At 41.6% G+C, this 27,034-nt stretch overlaps 1 protein-coding gene and 1 long non-coding RNA gene across 2 annotated transcripts in view; both read left to right on the top strand.

Annotated features, from left to right (window-relative positions):
* LOC138961731 (uncharacterized) overlaps positions 1-26,776 on the top strand; it is a 51,866-nt gene extending 25,090 nt beyond the window's left edge. The window contains exons 22-34 of the mRNA XM_070333406.1: positions 252-453; positions 1,104-1,285; positions 1,833-1,973; positions 4,080-4,313; positions 4,672-4,839; positions 5,711-5,881; positions 7,969-8,139; positions 8,526-8,732; positions 15,678-15,935; positions 18,562-18,762; positions 21,244-21,399; positions 23,746-23,935; positions 25,146-26,776. Coding sequence (XP_070189507.1) covers positions 252-453; positions 1,104-1,285; positions 1,833-1,973; positions 4,080-4,313; positions 4,672-4,839; positions 5,711-5,881; positions 7,969-8,139; positions 8,526-8,732; positions 15,678-15,935; positions 18,562-18,762; positions 21,244-21,399; positions 23,746-23,935; positions 25,146-25,224 — 2,360 coding nt within the window. The 3' untranslated portion in view covers positions 25,225-26,776. The remainder of the gene's footprint in view (positions 1-251; positions 454-1,103; positions 1,286-1,832; positions 1,974-4,079; positions 4,314-4,671; positions 4,840-5,710; positions 5,882-7,968; positions 8,140-8,525; positions 8,733-15,677; positions 15,936-18,561; positions 18,763-21,243; positions 21,400-23,745; positions 23,936-25,145) is intronic.
* Positions 9,979-13,622, top strand: LOC138961728 (uncharacterized). The gene is made up of 3 exons (XR_011454292.1): positions 9,979-10,351; positions 11,332-11,506; positions 11,945-13,622. It is a non-coding gene; the product is annotated as an uncharacterized lncRNA (long non-coding RNA).
* Positions 26,777-27,034: the final 258 nt, after the last annotated feature.

Here is a 27,034-nt window from a genome sequence, read left to right on the forward strand (position 1 = left end):
GCTGTTATGATTGCTCGCCCTGAAATTAGCGTGCCTGAGACTTTAGGAACACCATTAAACAAACTTGACCTTGCAACAGCTATTTCTTTACCACTTTCCTATTCAAGTTTTCAGACAATAATTATCCAGAATTGTGTCAACCTCTTAAGATTAGACCTTGATAAACGAATCGGACATATTACAAAAAGCTGAAAGGACTAAGAATATGTGTATCGCGAGGTCAATGTCTCATTCTACATTGCTGTTTTCAGCGGCTGATGCGCATCTGTCTTTGAACGACACTGTAACTGCTTATACGACCGAACCGCTTTCTCCTCTGATGTTGACCTGCTTCATCAACCTGAGCAACACGTCGACAGTGAACGTGAATCTCACCTTTAACGACAGCAGCTACAACCCGCACTTGATCTCTCTTCACTCAAAAGTGGGCCCTGATTCCAGTCAGACTGACAGGTTTGAAACTCAATGAGTTGCCTTTGATGTTGTTTTTTCTTGTGTGTCTCCTGTCGACTGTGTCTGTCTGTCTGTCTGTCTGGCTGTCTGGCTGTCTGTCTGTCTGTCTGTCTGTCTGTCTGTCTGTCTGTCTGTCTGTTTGTCTGTCTGTCTCTTTCTTGATCTATGTCTTTCCCCGTATATTATTTATTACGCAAGTTTATTGTTTGCTTGTTAATTGTGTACGCAATGCTTTACGAAAACAAATAGTTGCAAGTATACAACCAAGGCCCCCCCTAACCTTCGTGGTTGAAAACGACGTTAAACACCAAATAAATAAATAAAGAAAGAAAGCCCCCCCCCCTCTCTCTCTCTCTCTCTCTCTCTCTCTCTCTCTCTCTCTCTCTCTCTCTCTCTCTCTCTCTCTCTCTCTCTCTCTCTTTCATAGACCGTACTAGCAAACAAGATACGGCACTTCTGATGGTGTTTAAAATGTAACAGATGTTATCCAAACAATAAGCTTGAGGAATACTTTTAACATATAGACCTGTCGTCATACCTCAAACAACTAGGGTACTGCAGTTTAGCTGTGGGCTCAGTTTGAAATTGAACATTAAGCTCATTAAGCTCGCATAAGTAAGGTACGACATACGTCTTCATATTGTTTCCAGCCCTGATGTAGTAACAGGTGTGTCGGGTCAAAACGTCTGGACCCGTCTTGAGATGGAAGTGGACACGAGCAGTGGTCAAATCATCATAAGCTACGGCGGTTCTCTCATCTACAATCACAGTCTGCAATCTCAATCTTCTGTGCCATCCTTTGAGGTCACAATCAGCCCCACAGAAGGAAGAGGTTCATGTTTTGTTCGTCCGCTTTTATTCTGGGTCTGTCTCTTTGTCTCTGTCTGTCTCTCTCTCTCTCTCTGTCTCTCTCTATCATTGTCTCTCTCTCTCCCTCCCTCCGTATATGTCTCTCTCTCTGTCCCTCTCTCTGTCCATCTGTATCTGTCTGTGTGTTTCCCTGTCTGTCTGTCTGTCTGTCTGTCTGTCTCTCTGTCTCTGTCTCTCTCTGTCTCTCTCTGTCTCTCTCTGTCTCTCTCTGTCTCTCTGTCTCTCTCTCTCTCTCTCTTTCAGTAGTGAAGTGAACTTGTTTTGATTGGTTGGGATGAAATTATATTAAACAAAAAGGAAATGTTTCAAGTGAAAGTGTACTAATTCTATTCTGTCAGTTTTTCAACCAAAGTATGCTTTCCAGTAAATAAAAACAAAAACAAAACTTTAAATGAAGAACCAGAACCGTACGTTGACTGCGTACTCTTGGAGACGATTTATTTTAATGGTTTAAGTGCTTCAATTATATTTCTATCAAATTCCTCCTCATTGTATGTTCTGTAACACAGCGATTGTGAGTGGGCTCTATGCTGCTGAATCACTCGACGTTATGAAGGACATTGCCACAGAATGCAGCGGACAACGGTCAACTAACAAGCTTGCATGGATTGTGCCTCCAAGGGCTGTCCAGTCACCAAGTGTTTGTGACCGTGAGTCTAATATTTCTTATATCTCCTGTGTTGTAATATCCCTTGGACATAGTTCCTCACTTTTCAGTTGAAGACACTTGAATACAGCCTGTTGTATAAACGAAACAAAACAAAACAAAACAAAACAAAATCGTTTTAGATCTTTGCTTGCATCACGCTTGACTGACTGGCTGACAAATATTTACTTTAAGATAAAAAGGATCGAGTGAAAATGCCTTCTATTACAACCTGTCCTGAAACAAATAAAATATGATATGCGAAGAAATACGGTCAAGATGAACAAATAGAAGAAATACAATCAGCATAAAAATACAAAACAAGTAGAGATTCCAAACACAGCAACATTATATTAATGACGGAACTATTGCGCTGTGAAACCTAGCTGCAACTGATATAGGCAAGATATTTTACACCATTTTGTTGGCGCTGACACCCAAATGCTCAAGAATTAAACAAAAAATAATGGTGAACTGGTTTTGTAGCCAGTTTGTTGCTATGTCTGCTCAGATTCCAGACCAAGGTATGTCGGGGAAATTTTCTGTAAATCTCAGAGTCAACGTTGAGTGCACATTCTAAGCGGAAAGAATCGCATGCACCATCCGCGTGTGTAAATGCTTGCAAAAAGACCCATGCGCACGTTAAAGATCTTCAGTTTTCAGCGAAAGTCTTATGATTTGGAAATACACAGATAAATACATAGCACCCACACTCTCTAAGATGAAGTCATACTGCCTATGTGGTAGGATAAATAGAGAATACTACATGGCTTGCTGTGTTGTACCAGATTTACACGAGTTGTTTTTAAAAATATTGAACTGTGAGCGAAAGCGAGTTCACAATTTGAAAAAAGCAACGAGTGTAAATCTGATACGACACAGCAAGCCATGTAGTATTCTGTTTATCCCCGAGTACGCTAGTACAAGGGTCCAGCAGACTTTAATTGTCTGTGTGTGTGTCTCGACTTAACAGCTTATTGCTGGGAAACTACTGGGCGCAGTTCGTTCAAAAGTTGATACACTAACTTGACAATAGGTCCGATTGATCGTATTAAAACTTCATAATGTTACCTGGGACCTAAATGCGAAATAAACCACAAAAAAACGACTTGGCGGTGGGAGGAATTCGCGGTGCAACAGCCAGCCAGGCAGTCTGATAGAACGGTGCAAGGTCTCGGCAAACCAAGACTATGCCATACTCGTAGCAAAGCCGCCGAATGGTACCGTAAACCAAGAATAGTGACGTAAGAAAATAGAATGTCGTCTTTTGATTTGGAACGTGACGTGTTTTAGAATGGAGATGTGGTAGTGGTAGTGTGTGTGTGTGTGTGTGTGTGTGTGTGTGTGTGTGTGTGTGTGTGTGTGTGTGTGTGTGTGTTTGAGAGAGAGAGAGGGAGAGAGAGAGTGTGTGTGTGTGTGTGTGTGTGTGTGTGTGTGTGTGTGTGTGTGTGTGTGTGTGTGTGTGTGTGTGTGTGTGTGTGTGTGTGTGTGTGTGTGTGTGTGAATGTCTGAAGAGTACTCGGGTCCAGCGCGAGCGTTTTTTATCCTACATACTGTATTTACGTGTATTTTACTCTAAACGTCCCGCAGTCGAGAAGACGCTTCTTTTGGAACCTCGATCTCTTCCATAGCCTCGTGCAATCTCTTACGCCAAAGCAAAGAAACGTTACTCTGGAAAGTGTAGCGTGACGTGTTAGTTCTAAAAATTCATCGAGGGGAATTAGTGAGCGCAGTGTTTTTTCCATAATGACGTTTGTCTCGGTGACTTTGGCATCATAAGCAGTGGAAAAACAGGTCCCTGCCAGACTGGCTTGACCTCATTTACATGATATACACACGTGTGGTTTGAACGATATTGTTATGTAATGAGTGGTGTCTCTCACGTATGTAGGATAAAAAAGGTTTTGCCACAGAAAATTCTGACGGAAAGAGTGACATAAGAGTAAAAAGCTAAGGAAAGCAGAAGAATAAGAGTGTACCACGCTCCACAAATTTGAGTCATACAGTAAATTTGGTGGTTGTAGTATCATTTTTTTTCCCGAAGAGCTCCGTTTTACCAGCATTTCCAGAAGAAAAAACCCACCATTAAGATTTCAAACCCTTGTTACAGCGGTGAACGAGTGTGCATCCTCACCTTGCTCTAGCCACGGGGTGTGTGTTGACCAGCGGGGTGACTACCTGTGTCAGTGTCAGGACGGGTGGACTGGGGATACCTGTCACCTACCACCCGGTGCTTGCTACCTGCATCAGTGTCAGAACGCTGCCACCTGTGTACCTGGAGATGACAACTACACCTGTGTGTGCGTGGATGGTTTCTCTGGAAAACATTGTGAGCTGATCAAAGGTACAGTGAAAATAACTCGAACCCTTTATTTCTTAAATCCATTCAGTAAGCTTTAGATTTGCATTCCCCTCAGAAGTAATTTATCAAAATCAAAACCACAATGATGTTTTTTCTTTTCTGTTTAAATATTGTGATTGTGCCTCTAACTGTATATAATTAGCTTATGCTTAGCTGAGATACAGAGAGGGACAAAGACAGAGAGACCGACAGTTATGCAAGGGTAGAAGAAGATAGAAATCGGGGAGAGAGACCAAGCCAGTGAGGGGAGTTCTCAGCAGGCAACGATATGGATACACTTAAAGGGAGTCAAAGGGCAACACTTTCGTGATAATCACTTTTGTCTTTGTTCCAATTTCAGTTCATGGTGAGTTTGGCGAATGGCAGCCATGGTCGAACTGCAGCGCCTCGTGTGAAGGTCACCAACAACGCCAACGACTCTGCAACAACCCGCCCCCATTGAACGACGGCGACAACTGTAGCGGAGAGTTCACCCAGACACAGACGTGTGGAACGCCCCAGTGCCCGGGTCAGTGTTAACAATAACTGTTATACTTGTTGGTCAATGTTAAAACAGTGTGTTACACAATACCTAAACAGTAAGTGTCAGACTCACGTGCAAACAAAATATATAAACGAGGATTAAATTATTGTGCTATTATGGCCATATGAAATGAAGGTATGGATGTGGTTGGACAAAGTATGTACAAAAAGTCGATTCTGATTAATTATAATTGATTGATGTATTGATTGATTGATTGTATCAAGCATAAGAGCACTTTTGCACGAGATCACATAGCAAATATCAACAGATTGGTTTCTTTCTGTGCAGAGTGAGACATGTTTGGTTGCATTAGGCCAAAAAAAAAATAGGTCTGTTTACGGTAACCCGACCGACCCTAGTTTTTTCGCGCGACCCTAGACATTTTTTTGGCATTTGGGGAAAAAAAAAAAAAAAGTCGTGTTTTTTTGGGCAAAATAACGTAAAAATATGGTTTGTTGGAGGAAAAAAAAAAAAAAAAAAAAAAAAAAAAAAATAATCCCGACCTACCGACCCTATTTTTTTGGCCTATGTTACCGTAAACAGACCTTTTTTTTTTTTGGCCTTAATGTTGTAGCTGACTCGATCACCTTTGGAGTCAATCGATTTCGTAAGTCTAACTTTGCACCAAAAGATAGTCCCAATGTTACGTTTGGGTATGTGTCCAAGTGAAGGGATATTTTTGAATACCACGTAAAAGCATAACATAAGTCTGCTGGGGAGTACATCATGCTGCCCTACACGCCACCAGGCGTGAAAGGCATTGAGAGTGAGAGGAGTACATCATAGTTTATACGGGAAAGGACGTTATCTTACAACTGCTTCTGGATTCAGTGTACATAAAACCCGTTCTTTACAGTGCACGGTCAGTGGAGCACATGGGCCGAGTGGTCAGAGTGCAGCGCGGAGTGTGGAGGGGGGGAAAGAACACGGACACGTGAGTGCAACAACCCCACCCCCCAGGCTGGCGGTGACCGGTGTGACTGGAGTTCTTTGGAGATAAACACGTGCAACGCACACGCCTGTCCTGGTGAGTATGTCAAGTGCGTTCCTCAACTCTTTGGTGTTTCGTACATCTTACTGTCCTTGGGGAATCGCCTCAAGGAAAGTCGGGCTGCTATCCCTGGGTATTGCGTGCAGCAACAGCAACGTGCTACCCAGTATTTATTTTTATTCCCCCCTCTGCTTCTTTACCTCTGTAAACTTGTAGGGGTAGTTATTTTTCGATAATGACCCAGCAACCAAACAAATAACGACCCAGCAACAGCCTGAATCCTCGATAGTGCAATGGGTTGAGAGGTTGTTCTGTTTCGGTACTACTTTTTGCGACTGAAAAGTTCCGAACGCTCTAATGTACGAAGTATACATCTCTGGAGCAAACAATACAAACATACCGCATTTAAATTAACAACTACAGGCCTGAACACATGAATCTCCATATAAAATCCATGAGTTCGGTTGTTTTCTGAATCTCATCTCCCGTGCTCAAGCCGTTCATCACAAGCAATTTCCCAAGGCAAGTAACTCATACTTTGTCTAGCGACAAGAGTAGTTCCCCTTCTTTTCACTCAGTTCCTTCGACAACAGACTGCAATCCGACGGTCAGTTTTCAACAATATTTCATTTAATAAACAGATCACACGCAACCACATGCACACATCTCATCAATTTAAACAACATAAAGGGGTTTCATACACTATTTTCCCCAGAAAACTGAACTTCATACAGTTTTTAACGTTGGAACACGGGTGCAAAAGTTCGTCTGCTAGTCCCATTTGACGAAAAAACATTATCCAAAGCGATACCAAAACATATACAGAACACACAATATCTGCCTTTGCCGCCACAGCAGAATAACAGCATATCTGTGTACTTGATTTTAGCCCAAAATAGGAAAACTGACAAGAAGTGTTAACAGAATGGAATGATTTGCACGGAACTATACAACCGCGCATTAATCGATCGCCTGCGCAGGTTTACTGGTTGAGAGAATAGGATTCGATCAAACTTTCGCAAAAAAACTCCTCTTTTCTTTGAATAACTGAAGAAAGGAGGAATAAAGAGGTTACACACCTCGTCTCAGTGATTATAAAAAATAATGGTCTCAGTTCGCTGTCATGAAAAAGCTCGCTAAAGCTCGCATTTTTCATGATCCGCTAACTTCGACCATTATTTTTGATAATCACTGAGACTCAGCATGTAACCTCTACTTATTTGTCCTGCATGCGTGTATTCAGGTTTTCCAACCCCTGACACTTTCGCTGTAGGCTTTGCCGGTTCTTTATCGTGCGCATGCGTGCCCAACGGGGTTGTACGGATACTTTGTAGAGTCTGCACAAATTTGACTCTTGGAGATGAATAAATCGGCGAACGTGGGGGTAGAACCCACGCCAATAGCGACAAGTGGTTTTTGAAGCTGACGCCGATACCGACTGATCTATATTCCCGCCCACACTACGTAACAGATACGTACTTGGCTATAAAGGAAAAATCAATACTCTGACAAGAAAAACAACAACTGTATATTTCCCTTTGCACCCGTAGCAAGATGAGTGCCTCCCCTGGTTAAAATGGTCGTACTGTCGTGTTTTTTGTTGTTGTTGCTAACTAAAAATTCCGGCGGTTAGGGTTTTAAAGCTACGGTCCTTCCAGTGTAAACAATTACACTCGCATCTCCGATCTGGTCAGGCATGGCGTACATAAAACATAAATAGAAAAAGAACAGGTTAAACGATTAGAAGACACACCGAAAACATCAACAAATACAATAATGACAAAAGGTAAAATTCCTGTTTTGTGTCCCAAGGAAACTTTCCGTACGAGCAGTAAGTCATGCAGTTATCTCCGTTGAACGTCAAACTCTGTTTACGGAAAGAATAGAACTTTTGATCGATTTCCCTTTGTGAACAAGGAACTCACATTGATACGTCCAGCTGTACCATTTTACAATGTTTTAATTGCAACAGCTTTCTTGAGTGTGTAACACTCACTTTACATATTACAATCAAAAGAAGACAAACTCACCACCACCAGCTGACTGCAATGTTCAGCAATAAATGTAACACAATAACATAAAACATAAGCCATTTCGCACCGTACATGGTTTGTCTTTTTCAGTAAACGGTGCTTGGAATAACTGGTCGGAATGGACGCCATGTTCTGTCACTTGTGGAAATGGAATCCGCTCACGTGATCGGTCATGTGACAGCCCTGTCCCTGCAAACGGTGGAACCCGATGTACTGGGGATGCAAATGAGACAGCTATTTGTCACCCCGGAGAGTGTCCAGGTATGGTAGACACATACCACGTGTGTGTGCTTAGTGACTGCTTAATGTTTTATCTACAGAGTCTGTTTATATGTGTAGTTTTGTGGTAGGGTGCCTATCCATCTCATGTAAGAACGATGCGTAGATGGGAGATTGATCGGGGGGAAAAGAAAGTTGTAGGCCTACAGAGAGAGAGAGAGAGAGAGAGAGAGAGAGAGAGAGAGAGAGAGAGAGAGAGAGAGAGAGAGAGAGAGAGAGAGAGAGGGGGGGGGGATGGAGAGAGGGGTGGAGAGAGGGGTGGAGGGAGAGAGTGATTCTCGATAAGTATTGGTGTTTTTTGTAGTTTGCATATCACAACGGCTTAATCGCATGACCATCCATAATAAGCTCATGTCATCTTGTTTCAGTTTGTTCTGAAATTATCCGCTCAGCTGGCACCTTTCTCACCTGTGAGGAGAAGAGCTCCCCGTACCTGAAGACATGCAACTTGACCTGTGTCCCTAGTTACCTGTCGTCCGAAGAGTTCCCTTTGTACAGGTGTGGCGAGATGACCGGCCACCTGTGGAATGGACAGTCTGACCGCACGACCCCTTTCAGGCTTCCCTCGTGCTCAAGTATGTTTAACGTACACCGTGTAACGAATGTGACAGAGCACACAAAAAACACACATACCCAATTATAGTGAAATGTTGCTTATAGAGAATACTACATGGCTTCCTATGTGATACCAGTTTTACACGAGTTGTGTTTTTTTTTTAATATATAAAACTGCGAGCGAAAGCGAGCTTTTCAATATTTGAAAACACAAGGAGTGATACGACCTCTTCACGTGAACTGTGGAGTGAACGATATTGTTATGACATGAGTGGTATGTCTCACGTACGTAGGATAAAACAAGTCGCGTAAGGCGAAAATACAATATTTAGTCAAGTAGCTGTCGAACTCACAGAATGAAACTGAACGCAACGCAACGCAGCAAGACCGTATACTCGTAGCATCGTCACTCCACCGCCCGTGGCAAAGGCAGTGCCCGTGGAATTGACAAGAAGAGCGGGGTATTCGTTGCGCTGAGAAGGATAGCACGCTTTTCTGTACCTCTCTTCGTTTTAACTTTCTGAGCGTGTTTTTAATCCAAACATATCATATCTATATGTTTTTGGAATCAGGAACCAACAAGGAATAAGATGAAAGTGTTTTTAAATTGATTTCGAAAAAAAAAAATTGATAATAATTTTTATATATTTAATTTTCAGAGCTTGTTTTTAATCCAAATATAACATATTTATATGTTTTTGGAATCAGCAAATGATGGAGAATAAGATAAACGTAAATTTGGATCGTTTTATAAATTTTTATTTTTTTTTACAATTTTCAGATTTTTAATGACCAAAGTCATTAATTAATTTTTAAGCCACCAAGCTGAAATGCAATACCGAACCCCGGGCTTTGTCGAAGATTACTTGACCAAAATTTCAACCAATTTGGTTGAAAAATGAGGGCGTGACAGTGCCGCCTCAACTTTCACGAAAAGCCGGATATGACGTCATCAAAGACATTTATCAAAAAAATGAAAAAAACGTTCGGGGATTTCATACCCAGGAACTCTCATGTCAAATTTCATAAAGATCGGTCCAGTAGTTTAGTCTGAATCGCTCTACACACACACACACACGCACACACACACACACATACACCACGACCCTCGTTTCGATTCCCCCTCGATGTTAAAATATTTAGTCAAAACTTGACTAAATATAAAAAGATATGTTGCCATAGTCTAATTTCTAGAACAGCAGACGCAGAACATTAGACACAAATACATCCACTCAATAATCTCTTGGCTTTATCATTTTATGTCTTTAAAGGAAAAGTCCAAGGTTTAGGGTCACTTTTGATACGTTGACCCTCTTAATTCATCAACCACAAATGCGTGTGTAAAAATGAACACAGAAATCCAAAAAGTATACTTTGACTCGTTTTTGGTTGTTCTGAATCGTTCCATCGCGCGCGCAGTCTTGGCTCATGACCTTGTGCACATACGTGTGCTACGTCACGAGCCTTGAACAACAAATATGGCCGGCTCAAGCAGTGAGGAAGACAAGTGGAATACGGACCGGTTTTCAGCCAGCCTGAGGTTTTAGCGTGCCCGTTTGAGCCTCTTCGTCGTCAAAATGCTGGCGAGGCCACAAGGAACTGCTTGAAACAGAGCCAGCATAAGCGGCAATACGAAATGGTATGTGATTCTCTTTGTTGTGATGTTGAAACACTAGTCCTTGAACTGCCCAGTTTAGAATAAATGCTTCCACAGTGATGTTCACACGCGACTATCCTTATTTTCTCTTTCTGAGTAATTCTTCAGTCACACAACGAAACATGTAGACATCAAGTTAACATTGCGCAAAGCCTGTTTCTTGCGGACAAAACTGCAATTATCCTGGTATTTTTATTTGCGACAGTAAGACACTACATGACATCGACACCACTAAACAGTGAAACTTTTTTGAAATGGCGGTGGGCTGCTTTCATGTGCTAATACTAGATCTAATAGTGATCCTGACATTTTTCTTGCGAAACGGTCAAAGGGAAGTAATAAATGAATTTAGTTTTTTTTAAACGAGCACACGTGATTTCCGATCTCAAACTAGATCTGAAATCATAAGATTTTCTGAGCAGTGGCGAAACGCTGATGGCGTGATATCGCAAGCCGTTTTGGAAGCAAATAAGCACTGTCAGTGTCAGACATATGCTGAAACACGATTACAGCAGTTCAAACTTTTTGATTATTGATTTTTAGGAGTACGCAATATCGGACAGTCACACTACAAAAAGACAATGCGTTAGTGCATAGATCGGTATTCTCAAACGTCACGAACACTGAACAGACAGTACGTTGCTACTATATATTTTACTGTATTAACAAAACCTCGCAGTCCCATTAAAAATGTGTGGTGTGTGCCGAAAAGCAACCATATGAGATTCAGTCAGTGGGACCCTGAATCTACCTGGGGTTAAATCGGGTTATTGACTCTCATTGCATGAATTTTTAAACTGAATACTGTATATAGGCTACATGTACTACTGTTCGTGTTGTTTTTGTGATCCACTGCAATTTATGTGTATACCTTAGAATCTCAAGGTAATTTTTGAACGGGGCATACCGAGATGATTCATTTTGCCATGATCACAGAGTGATACGTGTATTTTGCTTATCAGGTGTCAGTGCAGAAACTCCAAGAGGGAACGAAATTCAAATATCTGGAAAACCTGGATGAGGAGATAGACAGGCTAACAGCACATCCTCCTATGTTTGCTCGGACATATACTACCTTCAAACTGCATACTATGCGTACACACAGGAATATGGACGACTCAACATTGATCAAAATGGGTAAGTAACACAACACAAACAGATGATTTCCATTATGATAGATTTATTTATCTGAAACTGAAAGTAAAATTGACAACAGAGTGTACAATTTGTTTTCAAATACGAAAATATCACATTGGGTTAAAAAACAAAAACACACCAACATATATCATTAAAACTATTCTTTATTTCTAAACACATACATATCAGCATAGTTTATTCATGTAAACATCCTCATTTCGGTTCCCAGTCTATCTGAAATCAAGGTAAGATATGCCAAAAAAATAGCGATCACACAGTGCTTCAGCATGAATTTGAAAACCTGCTCTACGTCACATAGACACAGCGTGTCTTATGATTCTATCCACCCTCTCCAAACAAACACGTACACGTTTTCTCGGGTACGAATGTCTTAAAAGCTCAAACTAAGCTGCTGTTTTATTCTGTCTTGCTTTGCAGGAAATACAGGCACGTCGCTTACCCATGACAGGCAGCTGGTGCGCTAGCGAGTGGGGTTTCTAGGCAGAAGCATCAGAGTACCATTACCAACCTGTGCAGTCAAAACAATCAGAAATACTTTCCCAAACGGATGAAGAGTGGGGTTCAAACTCCCTGAGCTACAGAAGGCTGAAATATACTTTTACAAATCGTGTGACTGTGTTGAACTAGTATCTTTGGTTGAACAGATTCCTGCGTGGTTTGAAGATACTGAGTTGTCACGTGGTCCAGTACATGGTTCACATTCTGCAACATTTTGTTCCAGACTTTTTCCACTGTTGGTGTACTCCAGCATCAGGTAGTCAGTCCATGAGCCGGTCAGCATAACTTGTGTCCAGTATTTTCCGTTTGCCTGTTGCCTGAAACATGGTTTTGGGGAAGTAACTAACGATCTCTGCACACATTTTAACATGTGAATAAGAACAGAAAAGTTTGTCAAAAGTATACATAGTTTAATTTGCATTTACTTCAAGACCAGACTTTCTTTTCGTTCATTATTTCTTCATAAAGATTCTGGAAATTAACAAAATGTTTCCCCCTATCAAGGCCTCCTAACTTTTTTTTAAATGCAGGTCGGTTTTTTGTCATCTGTGCATTACTACCTCTTGCCACCCGTGCGGTCATTGCCACCAGGTATCTCAACAATCAAACCGTCTATACAGGCATAAAGGCACGTCCTTTTCCAAAACAGGATTGCTCACTACACAGATCTGCGAAGACTTTTACATGGAGAAAAAAATCTCTTGACTTGAACATATACCAGGAATAAACATCCTGACTGGTTTTTGGAGCTGGATTTTTTAGGGAATGTTTTACACGTGTGGCGTTTAAGAAATTAATTCATAAAATTCTACATTCGCAAAGAGAGTACTCATACTGTTACAGAGTGTTGAGTTCTGGTATTTTTCAAAACGGAAGGATGGCCACATCCCATGTAAAAGCCTGGTAAGATTTGAGATTTTGAACCCAATCGTTTACACGGGAAGGGCTGTCGAAGGGCTGTCCATTTAAGAGGAGGCATCCATGCCTGGATGAGAAATACACTGATAACACAGAAAAAGCACGAGTTTAACCTGCATATTCACAAAACTGGTTCAGAGGTCCGGCAAAGGGAACACATGTTAGTTATTTTAAGAGAACATCACGAAGACCGAATTATTAAATTAAAGCCTTTCTGCAAGAATGTACATCTTCTATGAATTATATTCTAAAACGCCACATGTGTGATTCATTCCACACACAAAATCCAGCTCCAAGAAGCAGTGAGGCTGTTGATTATTGGTATGTGTTCAAGTCGACAGATGATTTTACCTGTGTAAACTGAGCCTTGGCAGATCTGATATAGTGAGCAAAGACCTGCATTTTTTTTAAACGTGTTCAGAGGCCTTGAAATGGTTAAACATTTTGTTTATTTCAAGTAGTCTTTATGAAGAAAAAATTAACAATAAGGAAGGCACATGGGTTGAAATGCAAATTAGATTCCTTTTGACGAACTGTTTATGTTCTTCTTCATGTGTTACATTATGCGTACGTAGATCGCAAGATATTTTCGAAAAAATTCATAGATAAGCCAATCTGCAAACGGACAAAAATTCACAATATAAATTTATGAAGCCAATAAATTTGACTCAAGAACAAAGCTTATGTGTTTGAGGTGAAGTGCATGGGTATGAATGTTGAATGAGTCCGTCAAAGATACCCTCCATGTCGCCTCACAGTGGAACCTACCATTAAAATTATACCACCTTAAATTACCTTGCTCTTTCAAATGTACTGCTTAAACTTCTTGAACATGCAACTCTTGCTGTCTACCATAAAAACCATCAGGTCAACAACATACTCGTGAATGTTTTGTTTTGGTCTATAATTAAACATTTCAGAAAATACCCTTTTTTATATTTTTTATTCGGAAGCATACTGACTTTATTTGAAACTACTTCGACAGATATAGTTTTGCAGGTTGACGGGAGGTGAGTTACGAAAGAAATTCAATCCATATGTCGCTCAGCACAGAAAGCATAAACGATTAACATGAGTAGAAATGAACTTGTACTTGTTTTCATAATGTATTATTTGGATGGTATCTGTCAAAGACACTTTCTCGTTTTTTGCAAAGCTAGAATAAGGCACTAATTTTCAAAACAAAACAAAAATCTTACGATGAATGGCACGTTGGTTTTCTCCTGTGGTGATTCTGGACGGTAGGAACAGGACTGGTCAACAGTTGCGTTGTGATCACGGAGAACCGGGAAATCTGGAATGCCGAATGGTCACGGTGTCAGTGTCTAGTGACCTGTTCTGACCAGTGGCCGTGAGTGATGATGAAAGGTCTGGAAGTAAAAGAAGAGAGAAAATGAGTGTGAGTATAAATCAATTCGAAAGTATGTTTCTGATCTATACAGTACATTGAACATTTAGACACCCTCTGGAAATCGTCTGGATGTGTATCCATGTTGTAGCAATTAGACTGGTTTTGCGTCTCTCAGTCAATGCAGAAAGATTAATTCCCTGCACAATTCGTAATCTTCTTGTCTCTAGCATGCAGGTGTCTGTTTATCTTACCGGTTGCACATCCACCAAAAGTTTAGATCTGGTAAAAATAGCATTAAGCCATGATTCCAGCAAACGCTGCCAATTTCATGAATTGATATCAGGGGATAGTTTGCGACTGAATAGAATAGATAACGTGACACACGCATTGTCTTACGTGTCCACAACCCTGACTACTTTTTACTCTTGCTCTTAGCTCAGCTCAGACCGTTCTGTAACTTTGTAGATCTAGCCTGTGGCGCATCTGTACTCCAGCGAATATCAGCTGGACCCAGACACACTGTTCTGCACCAATTCGTATTCGCTGCGCAGCAAAACAATGTTTACGTGTATGCATGAAAATAGAAGCATGTACTCTGACCTTCAACGCATTCCTTCTTGTGAGATAATCCGCTGTTCGTATGTCGCCTCGGAGTTTCGATGGCTCGTCGACTGTACCAGCCTCGCGTAATACTCCCCTTTCCGGACTTTTATGAAGGGAAGACACTGCCAGTGGTCAAAACATTTGTTTCAGGGATGAAACGCCAACTTTTGTGCTGCAGAAAAATTGCGAAATCTGTGTCCAGAAAGTGCCCGACACTTTGAAATCTGCACGCTTGTGCTGCACACATCTCTTCCATTTCCACAAGAGACTCAGAGTTTTGTGAGGGAAAGTGTGCTATGAAATGCCTGGGAACATTGACGAGTTGTTGCTGTTTGCGGCTGCCCTCCACCGAGGCATTCTTTTCGGGCATACAGTGGTGACTTTTCTGTGTGAAAATCAAGCTGGTACTAGTGGTAGAATCAACACAATAACTTGTGACGTCACAGTGTACCAACGTCACAGTGTACCAAAAATCACGTGACCACTACTTGACCCCAGGCGACTTGTCTTGGTTAGCCCCGCAACACTAAATCTGCAACTACAACAACAACAATTTTTTTTCAATTTTTAAAATATTTTTCCAGAGATGTTTGTAACATTTGGCATTCGATTTTCAAGTTTTGGGGGATATTTAAAAACCTTGGACTTTTCCTTTAAATGATTTGGGGTGTTTTAACAATTTTTCTGAGAAGTGACCTCGAAGGGTAAGGACTTTGCAGACATTTTTAAAGGCTTTAACTTAAGCAAAATAACCTGTAAGGTGTTTGTGTTTGTTTGTAGCACCCCAGATACCACCTGCGGCGGAAATGACGCAATATGTTCCTCTAAAAAGCGGATGTGACATCGATAAGAACATCCTCATTGTGGAAGTGACGCAGAACCTGAAGAAATTGCCTTGTGTTGACAACGGATGTGACGTGGTGGTTGAGGTTAACTGTGTGCACCAAAATGCAAGTCGCCGAAAGCGAAACGTGGAACAATTACAATTGGCTGTAACGCTGCGTGTCGATTTCGAACCAATTCTCTCCTCTTCTGGAGGTAGGTATTCGTCGTTATTGATGTAGTTTTGGTTTATTTATTCGTTTTTTAACTGAAACATTATATTCGATTTAGCATTGGTTTTGTTCGTACGTTCACCTGTCTTGTGTTATATGTCAAAGCAGCACCGCCCTGATATGGCCCTTCGTGGTCGGCTGGGCGTTAAGCAAAAAAATATTTTAAAAAATAAAAAAATACACACCTGTCTTGTGTGTTCTGTGGCTGTCTCTGTCCGCGAGTTCGTCTCTTGGTTTGTTTGTCTTCCTGTCCTTTCTTAGTATGTGCTTCTCTCTCTCTCTCTCTCTCTCTCTCTCTCTCTCTCTCTCTCTCTCTCTCTCTCTCTCTCTCTCTCTCTCTCTCTCTCTCTTTCTCTCTCTCTCTCTCTCTCTGTCTCTCTTTCTCGTTCTCTCTCCCGCTCTCTCTCTCTCTGTATCTCTCTCGCTCTCTCTCTCGCTCTCTCTCTCTCTCTCTTTCTCTCTCTCTCTCTCTCTCGCTCTCTCTCTCTCTCGCTCTCTCTCTCTCTCTCTCTCTCTCTCTCTCTCTCTCTCTCTCGCTCTCTCTCTCTCTCGCTCTCTCTCTCTCGCTCTTTCTCTCTCTCTCTCTCTCTCTCTCGCTCTCTCTCTCTCTCTATCTCTCTCTCGCTCTCTCTCTCGCTCTCTCTCTCTCTCTCTCTCTCTCTTTCTCTCTCTCTCTCTCTCTCGCTCTCTCTCTCTCTCTCTCTCTCTCTCTCTCTCTCTCTCGCTCTCTCTCTCTCTCGCTCTTTCTCTCTCTCTTTCTCTCTCTCTCTAGCTCTCTCTCTCTCTATCTCTCTCTCGCTCTCTCTCTCGCTCTCTCTCTCTCTCGCTCTCTCTCTCGCTCTCTCTTTCTCTCTCTCTCTCTCTCGCTCTCTCTCTCTCTCTCTCTCGCTCTCTCTCTCTCGCTCTTTCTCTCTCTCTTTCTCTCTCTCTCTAGCTCTCTCTCTCTCTATCTCTCTCTCGCTCTCTCTCTCGCTCTCTCTCTCTCTCTCTCGCTCTCTCTCTCGCTCTCTCTTTCTCTCTCTCTCGCTCTCTCTCTCGCTCTCTCTCTCTCTCTCTCGCTTTCTCTCTCTCGCTCTCGCTCTCTCTCTCTCTCTCGCTCTCTCTCTCTCTCTCTCTCTCGCTCTCTCTCGCGCTCTCTCGCGCTCTCTCTCTTTCTCGCGCTCCCTCTCTCTCGCGCGCTCTCTCGCGCTCTCTCTCTCTCGCGCGCTCCCTCGCGCTCTCTCTCTCTTGCGCTCTCTCTCACTCGCGCTCTCTCTCTCTATATTGCTCGCTCTCTCTCTCTCTCGCTCTCTCTCTCTCTCTCTCTCTCTCTCTCTCTCTCTCTCTCTCTCTCTCTCTCTCTCTCTCTCTCTCTCTCTCCCTCTCGCGCACCTTCTCCCCTAGATATCTACAATCACATTTCAGACATGCCACAAATAGATATGGGTCCCAGAATCTGATCCCCCCAATCCCTCGTCTAGACTTGTATAAGTCAAGTTTAGCCTTCTCAGGAGCGTCTCTATGGAATTCCATACCCCTACCCCTCCGAAATGCCTCTTCTGTGAAAACGTTTAGGCGCCAGTTTCATTCCCGCTTAATGGGTAAATAGAACACTTTTCATGTCTGATATTTTAGTGCTTTTTACATTTAGTCAAGTTATGTTTGTATTTTGATTTGTTCTTTATGTGTATGTATTGATAATGATATACATGCGAATGATTGGGACAATTCCTCCCCACATTTGTTTTCTCCCTTTTGTTATTAGTTGTTTTGGATGTTTATATGCAATGCATTATTGCAACTATGCTGCAATTTCCACCCTATATTGTTTTTCCCATTTTTGAATGTGTATACAAAACCATAACCCCTTTCTTATTACTATTTACATTATGTACGTCTGTAAGTAACAATAACCTTGTCAATTTTACTATCTATATTATGTGCGTCTGTATTAAGTGTTTGTATAAGGGACAGGTTGTAAGATTAGGCTTTGCCTAAAACCTCTATCCTTTGGTAATAAGTTTCAGTTTCAGTTTCAGTTTCTCTCTCTCTCTCTCTCTCTCTCTCTCTCTCTCTCTCTCTCTCTCGCTCTCTCTCTCGCTCTCTCTCTCTCTCTCTCTCTCTCTCTCTCTCTCTCTCTCTCTCTCTCTCTCTCTCTATATTTGTATAAACTACAATGTTTCATATAATGCACGTATGTACATAAACTTATCCTGTTTTACTAATTATGCAAGTATTGTAGTAGTAGTAGTAGTAGTAGTAGTTATTCTAGTAGATTTAGTCCCTCTTTAGGGCGAGGGCCAGATGCAAAAAAGTATACCAATACTTATTCTGTTACCCTCGTAAAATAACGAATTGTCATTGTCTCTCTCTCTCTCTCTCTCTCTCTCTCTCTCTCTCTCTCTCTCTCTCTCTCTCTCTCTCTCTCTCTCTCTCTCTCTCTCTCTCTCTCTCTCTCTCTCTCCTTCCCTCAATACTCAGTGATAATCAACATCCAATTTCAAAACTCAAAAATCAGAAAGGGACATAAATGGTACGATCAAGAAATTCTAAATTAGAATAGCACAACATGTACTTTACACATGTGTATGTCTGCTTAAAAAAAAAGTATTTATATTTTGTATGTGCAGATATCAATGACACTATAAGGAAGTACACAGACCTGTTATATTCGGCCGAGGAAACGGGGGCTCTCATGACAAAGAATAAGACCGAGGAACTGTATACTATTACCGCAAAGGATAATATTATCAAGCCGGACGTAGAGGAGGCAACCTTTTCTGCTTCCTTCGTGTGCACGTCAGGCTTCATCGCAGTCGCTGGACAATGTGGTAAGACGATGATGATGATGGTGATGTGTTTTGTTTGTGTAACAATTCTAGCTTTTGTTATGTGAGTGTAACTGAGAATTTGTTTTGTGAGTGTGACTGATAAATGCTTTTGTGAAACGAGGTTTTTGCTTTGTTTGTTGTGGGATATTTGTGTTTGTCTCTTTGGTTGGTTGGTAGTTTATGTTGTTCTTTTAAGTTGTTGTTGTGCGTTGATGTTGTTTTGCTGTGTTGATTGCATGTTTGCTTCAGTGCGTGAATATTGTTCCATGTCATGTAGTTTGTATTCTGCTATATACACCACACACAAACATCTCTCGTAAAAGATAGTAAAGTCTTTTATCATACATACGTGAAAGAGACACTCGTGAGATAATAATCGTTCAAATCACACGTGTGTATATCATGTAAATGAGGTCATGTCAAGCAAGTCTGGCAGGGACCTGTTTTTTCCACAGCTTATGATGCCAAATTCACCGAGACAAACGTCATTATAGAATAGAAAAAAATGCGCTCGCTAATTACCCTCGATAATTATTTAGAACTAACACGTCACGCCACACTTTTAGAGTGACGTTTCTTTGCTTTGACGTAATAGATTGCACGAGGCTTTAGAAGAGATCGAGGTTCCAAAACAAGCGTCTTCAATTTAGCTGCCTCGAATGCAGGACATTTTCAGTGAAATACACGTAAGTACAGTATGTAGGATTAACAGAATACTACATGGCTTGCTGTGTCGTACCAGATTTACACTCTTTGCTTTTTCAAATAGTGAACAGCTCGCTTTCGCTCGCAGTTCAATATTTAAAAAAAAAAAACTCGTGTAAATCTGGTACGACACGGCAAGCCATGTAGTATTCTCTAATTCCTTATGCCTATTTTCTTGTCAGCACTGAATAAAATACACTGAGCTCACAATGTGCTGATTAACTTGGCTAACACCACTCACTCTATCGGCAATAATCAAACAAGGAACTTAGTCGATAAATATCGACAGGGGGCGGACAAATGGTTTACATGTGAAATGTGTGTATATGGGTGTGGTTCTGAAACAAACAAACCATGTGAACCCCCCCATCCCACCGCTCGCGGGCTGAACGACTGACGTCACATGTCGCTTCGGTCTTTTCCTGAGAAAAACACCGCGTGTACATAATACACAATTCGATCGCGTAGCACTGCCAATGCACATTTTCGCAACGAAAACCGTGCTACTGTTTCTTGTGTGTTAAATCTGAAAGCAATATAAGTGAACGAACAATTGAAAACTGATATCACGTTACTAAACTCCCAAAAGTAATAAATTACTTCTGACTGCGGTACACAATACGGCAGTCACCTCTGCGAATGCTGTCGAAGAATCTAACCGAAAGTAAACATTCTGGGAATCTACGCGCATCGGCCTTGACGCAAGTTCAATACTTAGCCAATGAGCGCGCCGCGGCGAAGTTGGCCGCTGTAAGTCTCGCAGCGCTGGCTGGCTGAGCGAGTTGCGTGTCCATCCTTTTTTGGTCCAAGCCGCACCGGAGACCAGATTAGTAGGTGCTTGATTTTGGTATTTTGATTTTACATAACATTAAACCTTTCTTGGGGTTCATGGTCATGGCAACAGCCATAATAATATTATATCATGTATAATATTACATTTCAGCATATTTGAATTACATGTCATCATACCAAACTGTCATACATTTTTATTCCTACATCATTCTGATTGATCACAACCAAACCTACTATCAGTGGACACATCCAAATGTAAGCGCCTGTTCTTGACAACTTTTAATCGATCTAAAAATAGCAACTTGCTGGGCCCTCTGCCGCCAACAGACACTGTTTGGCCTGTAGGTAAAATGTACAATGTATTTTCTGATTTGTGCACAAAAGCTTTATTTCTTTTTTCTTTTTTTTAACATAACAATGTTTAATGTCACTGTATGGTTAAAAGACCATGGTCATATTTGTAAAAAAAATGTTAAATTAGAAAATAAATAACATTTTGGTTCATGATTTTTCCTACACCTGTGCTAAAAATAAGAAATAAAAATGTCGGGTATATAAGTCTCTCAAATACAGCTAGGTATGAATGGCTCGGTTTGAGTTTGTTGCAGTTGACCCTGCACAATGCGACATATCATGTTTTTGTTGAACAATTTTGACGTCACCCCTCCCATAGGGTGACGTATTTCACAACTTCCTGTGTTACACAAACTCTGTGATGACCAATTTTGACGTCACCCCTCCCATAGGGTGACGGATTTCACAACTTTCTACAGATGAACAATGTTGCCTCCACCCCTCCCATAGGGTGACGGATGTCACAACTTCCTGTGTACACAAACTGATGACGTATTTCACAACAAAATGGCGCTGCCCATGGTCAACCTCTAAACTATCCGTATAGAATGGGGGCGTCCTCGCCCCCATAATAATTGTATCCTGCACATGTATCAATCCCTCTTGAAACTAGCACTATCCTCCTTTCAGTGCCGTGTGCAGCGGGCAGTATGGAGGAGGGCGGTCAGTGTGTGCTGTGTCCAGTGGGTCAGTACCAGGACACACCAGGGTCCGTCAGCTGTAAGCCCTGTCCGGAGGGGTTAGCCTGGGACCTGCCTGGAGCCAGTCGTGTTGACCAGTGTGTCTGTGAGTGCCTACAGTGTACAGAATACAGTGTGGAATTCATTGGAATCTAAAGACCGCCCGTTTTCAAACCAAACACCCTTTACGACCAGAATTGTTTTTCATTACTGTTATATTTTTAACAATAACGTTTGTATTCTTAAAACCATTTCCATTTAATACCTGATTTTCTCAGATTGTGGAGATGTAACGCTTGTATGTTGTTTATGTTACAGCTACCGAAGACACGATTCTGCGTAAATGATCCCTTTGACATCGATAGATATGTCCAGGCTTTTACATAGCATTAGAAATAGTCTTCCACCTGAAATAAACAATGACATTGAAATCTGTATCGGAGAAACAAGCATGTCAGCCGTGACAGATCTCTCCAGATGCGTACATACGTAGGCTGTTCCATAATTATTTAGAATCTCAGAAACGGAAACACATAACAATCTAACCAGGCCATTTTCTAGACCAATCCTTCCCCAGCCGACACCCAACTGGCGCTGTTGGGGTCTATGTCGACCAAAAGAATGGGATTCACTGTAGGTCGAGTTCCTGTAGGTGGATTCTCTGTATACCTAAGACTTTAAAATTGGCAATCTTGTATACAGGGAATACCACAGGGTGTAGTTCCTGTAGCGTTTTGCTAATATCAATGAAAGTCACGTGATGCTTAGTGACATCGTTAGAATTTGATGTTTTTCGATCTTTTTTTGATATTTCTTAGAAATTTGAGTATGGTTTGCAAGTTTTATTGAAAAACTGCACCCTGTGGGATTCCCTGTATACTAGATTGCCAATTTTAAAGTCTTAGGTATACAGGGAATCCACCTACAGGAACTCGACCTACGGGGAATCCCACTCTTTTGGTCGACATAGACCCCATCAGCCCAACTGGCCATCCTCTCAAACGTTCTCATTCTGGCCTGGGACCACGTGACATCAGCTATACCTGGTATGGCCCTCGTGAAGGCTCGGACAGAGTCTTCAGGGGTCTCTAACCGTGTTTCCGCGGCTATTTCTTAAAATCCGAGAACAGGCTGAACTAGCATGGGGAGATGTCAAGAAAATAGGGTGGATGCAACCAGCAGCAGTGCTCCCTTTGGTGCCAAGAAATCTGTTGTCGCAAAGGCAGTATACACAGGTGCGTTGTCATGTTACAGCATAAGCCCTCGAATACCCGTGTTTGGACGGTGTTTGTGCCAAGCCTCGAATATTTTCCACCATTAGTGGTGGACGCAGCAGTCAGACGTGACTGTATGCCTGTCCTCAAGAGTCACTGTGTTTAAATACCTTGATCTAGTGACGAAAGATGCAAAACATTTGTTAGTGCTTCTTGTTATTTGAACTTGGCAGGAGTTGGGTCACCTGGTTAAACACCCGAACTGACGACAGTTGTTTGGTTTCAGAGTGGAACTAATTAACCCAGGTTTCGTCACCACTGACGATATTCCATGTTGATTTGGACAAGCCATTGCTGATTTTTTTCAAGTATTGTCAGGCAACACTCTGCCCTACCCCTCTTTTTCCCGTCACTGGGTTCACGTGGTACCCAACCGGCAAATCGCTTTGGGGCCATTACATATTTGTGTACGATCTTTTCAAATGCAGAGCGTTTAATGCCAAGGGCATATTGCATCTACCTGAATATAATTAAGTGATTTTCTCTTATTATCTGTTCAACAGCACCAATGTTTTCAAGGCTAACGGATGAAATGAGTAGACCAGGGTGGGTATCATTTTCGAGGCTCCGTCTACCCGGTTTGAAATTGCTGTACCAGTTTGACACCACAGCTGTACAAAGAGCGTTCATCCTAAAACATTTCATCACACTTTCATGCAAATCGGCCTCTTTTAACCCTTATGTTGTAGTTATTGTAAGTTATCGGTCCGAAATCGCGAATTTGAGCTTCATGACGCAATTTCATACATTGCGCGGTGAGTATCTTCCCGAGTCGACCATATGAAAACGACATAACTCTGGAACTTCATTTGTTTGTGTCAAGCCTCACAAGCGTCTATTATTTGACGCCATATTGCCAGGAGCCTGGATTCTAAATAATAATGGAACAGCCCTCGTAGAATCAAGGGGTCTTTTCCCTTGAACAAAAGCCGAACATCAATAGACTGGCAGCTCCCTTCATTCGTGGTCTGCTGGTCTAGTAATGGATTGACTTGTTCATTTATCGATTTACTTAATGTTTCATTTATTCATGAAAACATGATTGACAGATTATTTATGTCATCAGTTCATGGATTGGGCAAGTTACTGATTGACTGATTACTTCAATCATTCTTTGTAAATTGTAATATTAATTCTTGAATTTCTTCACTTATTTGTTGATCACTTACTGTGTTCAGATCCTTTCAACGGTTCAGCCAACAACACACCCTCTTCAACCACGTTTTTGGCACCCATCTCGGACAACGACGCAACGGACCCAACAGACGTCATCGTCGGCGTGGTTGCTGCTGTGTTGATGGTGATGTTGTTGTCAATGTTTCTTGGTCTGCTGTGGTGGAAAACTCGCTGCAGGACCTACTTTGTTGAGTAAGAAATCCTTCGACATCTTGTGCCCTTGAATGATTTTCGACTTTTCTTTTGTTCTTTAAGTCTTCTAACGATGGGGTAGTGTCACAACGCTCTCTCTTTTTAATATCGTGTTTGTCTTCCTTTTCGGGGTAGAACTTTTGTTTTCTGTTCTCGTTCTGTCTCTGTCTGGCTGTCTTGCTGGCTGGCTTGCTTATTGACCGTGTGTGTGCATCTGTGTGTCTGCCTGTCTCTCTTTGTCTCTCTCTCTGTCTTTCTCTTTCTATCTGTCTCTCTCTCTCTCTCTATCTATCTCTCTATTTCTCTCTCTCTCTCTGTCTCTCTCTCTATCTGTCTATCTGTCTCTCTCTCTCTCTCTCTGTCTCTCTCTCTATCTGTCTATCTGTCTCTCTCTCTCAGTCTATATCTCTCTCTATTTCTCTCTAGTAGCGTGAGTGTGTGTGTGTGTGCACGGGGAGATGCCAGAGCCGTAAGAGCCCGCTGTCTTTCTCTCAATGTCTGTGGGACATCACACTGTCTCTTCACTGGGGAAGTATTGCACACTGACAACTGATCCGATGGTGAACACGGCACTTTAACAACACAAATCTGGAGACAGGTGTAGCGCTTTCCTGGGGAGCTAGCAGACTTAGCTCTACGACTGTCGGGTGGGCAAGTCTACCGAGCTTCCTGCCTGCCTATGATGATGTGGAGAAATCTCTGCCATAGCGGTCGACTTGCCACGCGATTGGAGCTGAGCTACTGCTAACGCCTCAAGCTATGTTAGCCTGCCTGCCTTCTCTCTGCCTCATCAATCTTCCTCAGGTTCTTACTCACTGAGCCTACCTGATAAGGACCGGTCGAAAGAAAAGGCGTCGCCTTAAACCTCTGTCCTTGAAAAATAAAGTTCCATCATCATCTCTCTCTCTCTCTCTCTCTCTCTCTCTCTCTCTCTCTCTCTCTCTCTCTCTCTCTCTCTCTCTCTCTCTCTCTCTCTCCTATAAACTCTGTGTGTATCTTCTTCATCCTGTTGTTAGTTGTTTATTTTGTTGCCCCACAGTCTGTGTTACATCTTTGTTCTGTTTTAGATCTGTACGCTTTTATGCAAGTTCTGTTTTATTGTCAGACTTTTTATGAGTAACTATGTGTCTATTACTTATCTTATGTATTTTCATCTTGGATTGAACAGATTTATTAATACGACTTTTGTCATTGTTCTTCCTCTTTCAAGGAAAGTGCTACGGAAAGGTAAAGGGCAGGAGGGAGGAACAATTACGCCGATGAACAACCTGAAGACTTTGAAGACATGAACACAATGACTGCTGTCATATTGGTGTTTGTTTACTGACATAAACAGATTGACTGGAAAACAACAAGCGAGACCAGCAAGCAAACCTTAAGCATACCTCCGTTCTGTAGAACATTTTGTTAATCAAAATAGATCCACCAACGCTTTTACATGGTACAACACATCTTCCCGTTTGGACATCGACAACAAATACACACCCTGGCTGCCTGCTATGTCTATGAGAGTTGTATTTTGCTGCGTTAAGTCCGTGTCTTCGTCGACCTACATAATTAATATAGTAAAAGCACAACAAAAGCATTAACACTCAGAAGTAGTCAGAATGTTGACTGTTGGTATGTATCCAAGTGGGAGGATGTATTTATCCCATGCTAAAGCATATCTGAGCATATCTGTTGTGTCGTGTATGATCGTTCACATGAGAAGGCAGGTAGCTTTAAGCAGGGGTTGACCCAGGGGGGCGGGGTGTACAGGGTGCACATGCATCCCCCTCCAGCAAAAGAAATTTTACTTGGAAATTTGATAAGATGACTCCGTGGCAATTTCTAAGCTCAGATGGCACCAGATAGCATCATTTTGCTTCTTCGGACAAAAACCTGTTTCGGGGGGCAACCCCTAAACCCCTCTAGCAGTCTCGGGTGCGCTAGAAGCCCTCGAATTACACTTGTCAATTCTAAGGGTGTTACAAACTAACTGATCCACCCCTGTAAAAGGGATAGTATTTTAGAGAAAACGCTCTCAGGTCGCTTTGACACTCCTCTAATAGGGTAAAATCGATAGTTCTCTGTAAATAAAGAAAGGCAGAGTGACGCATGTAGCCTAAGCCGCTCCTTCATTCTAATCCGAGCACATTTTGAACACTAAGATTTTGGTAGCAAGTTAAAAACACTTTGTGACAAAGAACATAGTTAACAATGTAGTCACCGATAACGTTTTTGATGTGTGAGTAATTTGTGCCAAACATCACATATATATTTCCAAAATGAACAAAAAGATCCCTCATTTTCAGACATTTCATAGAGATTTTAAGCAAAGGTGTATTTGGGAAAAGTACAACGCAGCTATGAATAATACACTAGATAAATTTTTCAAGGATTGGCGCATGTATATGCATGTTTTGATGTAACCCTTAGGTTCTTTTTCCTTTACATATTTTTGATAATGCGACCACCAAGCCATGAACACCCCCACCCACCCCCACCCCCTGTGTGTTGTAATTGTCCCATTGTGTATGTGATGTAATGTAATGTAAAGCCTATACATGTAAAAAAAAAAATAGAAATAAAAAACAAAGAACAACAAAAAATAAAAAATAAACATAACTGCATAAGAAAAAAAAAGAAAAAAAAAGAACATAGTTTTTGGAGCGGAAGAGGCACACACAATAAACACATAGTTCATGTGAACACTAGTAAGCATTATGCCTGCTACTTTTCAACACTATGTCAGTATGTGTGCTACTTGTGCCAGTAAAATGGCACAATGTGTTCAAAACTTGTAACATAAATGTTTTAATAATGAGTTCATGTTTTGTTTAAAATCTTTCATGTAGCTGGGCAATATTGGTCGGGCAGTACATTTTCGTGATCGTTAATCAAGAATAATAATCATGAACAAGATAACATTGTAAATGTACTCAACAGATACAAACACCAACTACAAACAATATGAGCCGGGTTATGTTTTGCTTTTCGTGTGTGTACCTGGTAAGTATATTTACAATGTTCTCTTGTTCTTGTTCGTATTGCCTGCAGTCTCTTGGTTCATATTTGTAATATCATGTCATGAAAAAATCGTGGCACATGCAGATAATA

Source organism: Littorina saxatilis, linkage group LG3 (assembly GCF_037325665.1).
Source record: "Littorina saxatilis isolate snail1 linkage group LG3, US_GU_Lsax_2.0, whole genome shotgun sequence".
Classification (NCBI taxonomy): domain Eukaryota; kingdom Metazoa; phylum Mollusca; class Gastropoda; order Littorinimorpha; family Littorinidae; genus Littorina; species Littorina saxatilis.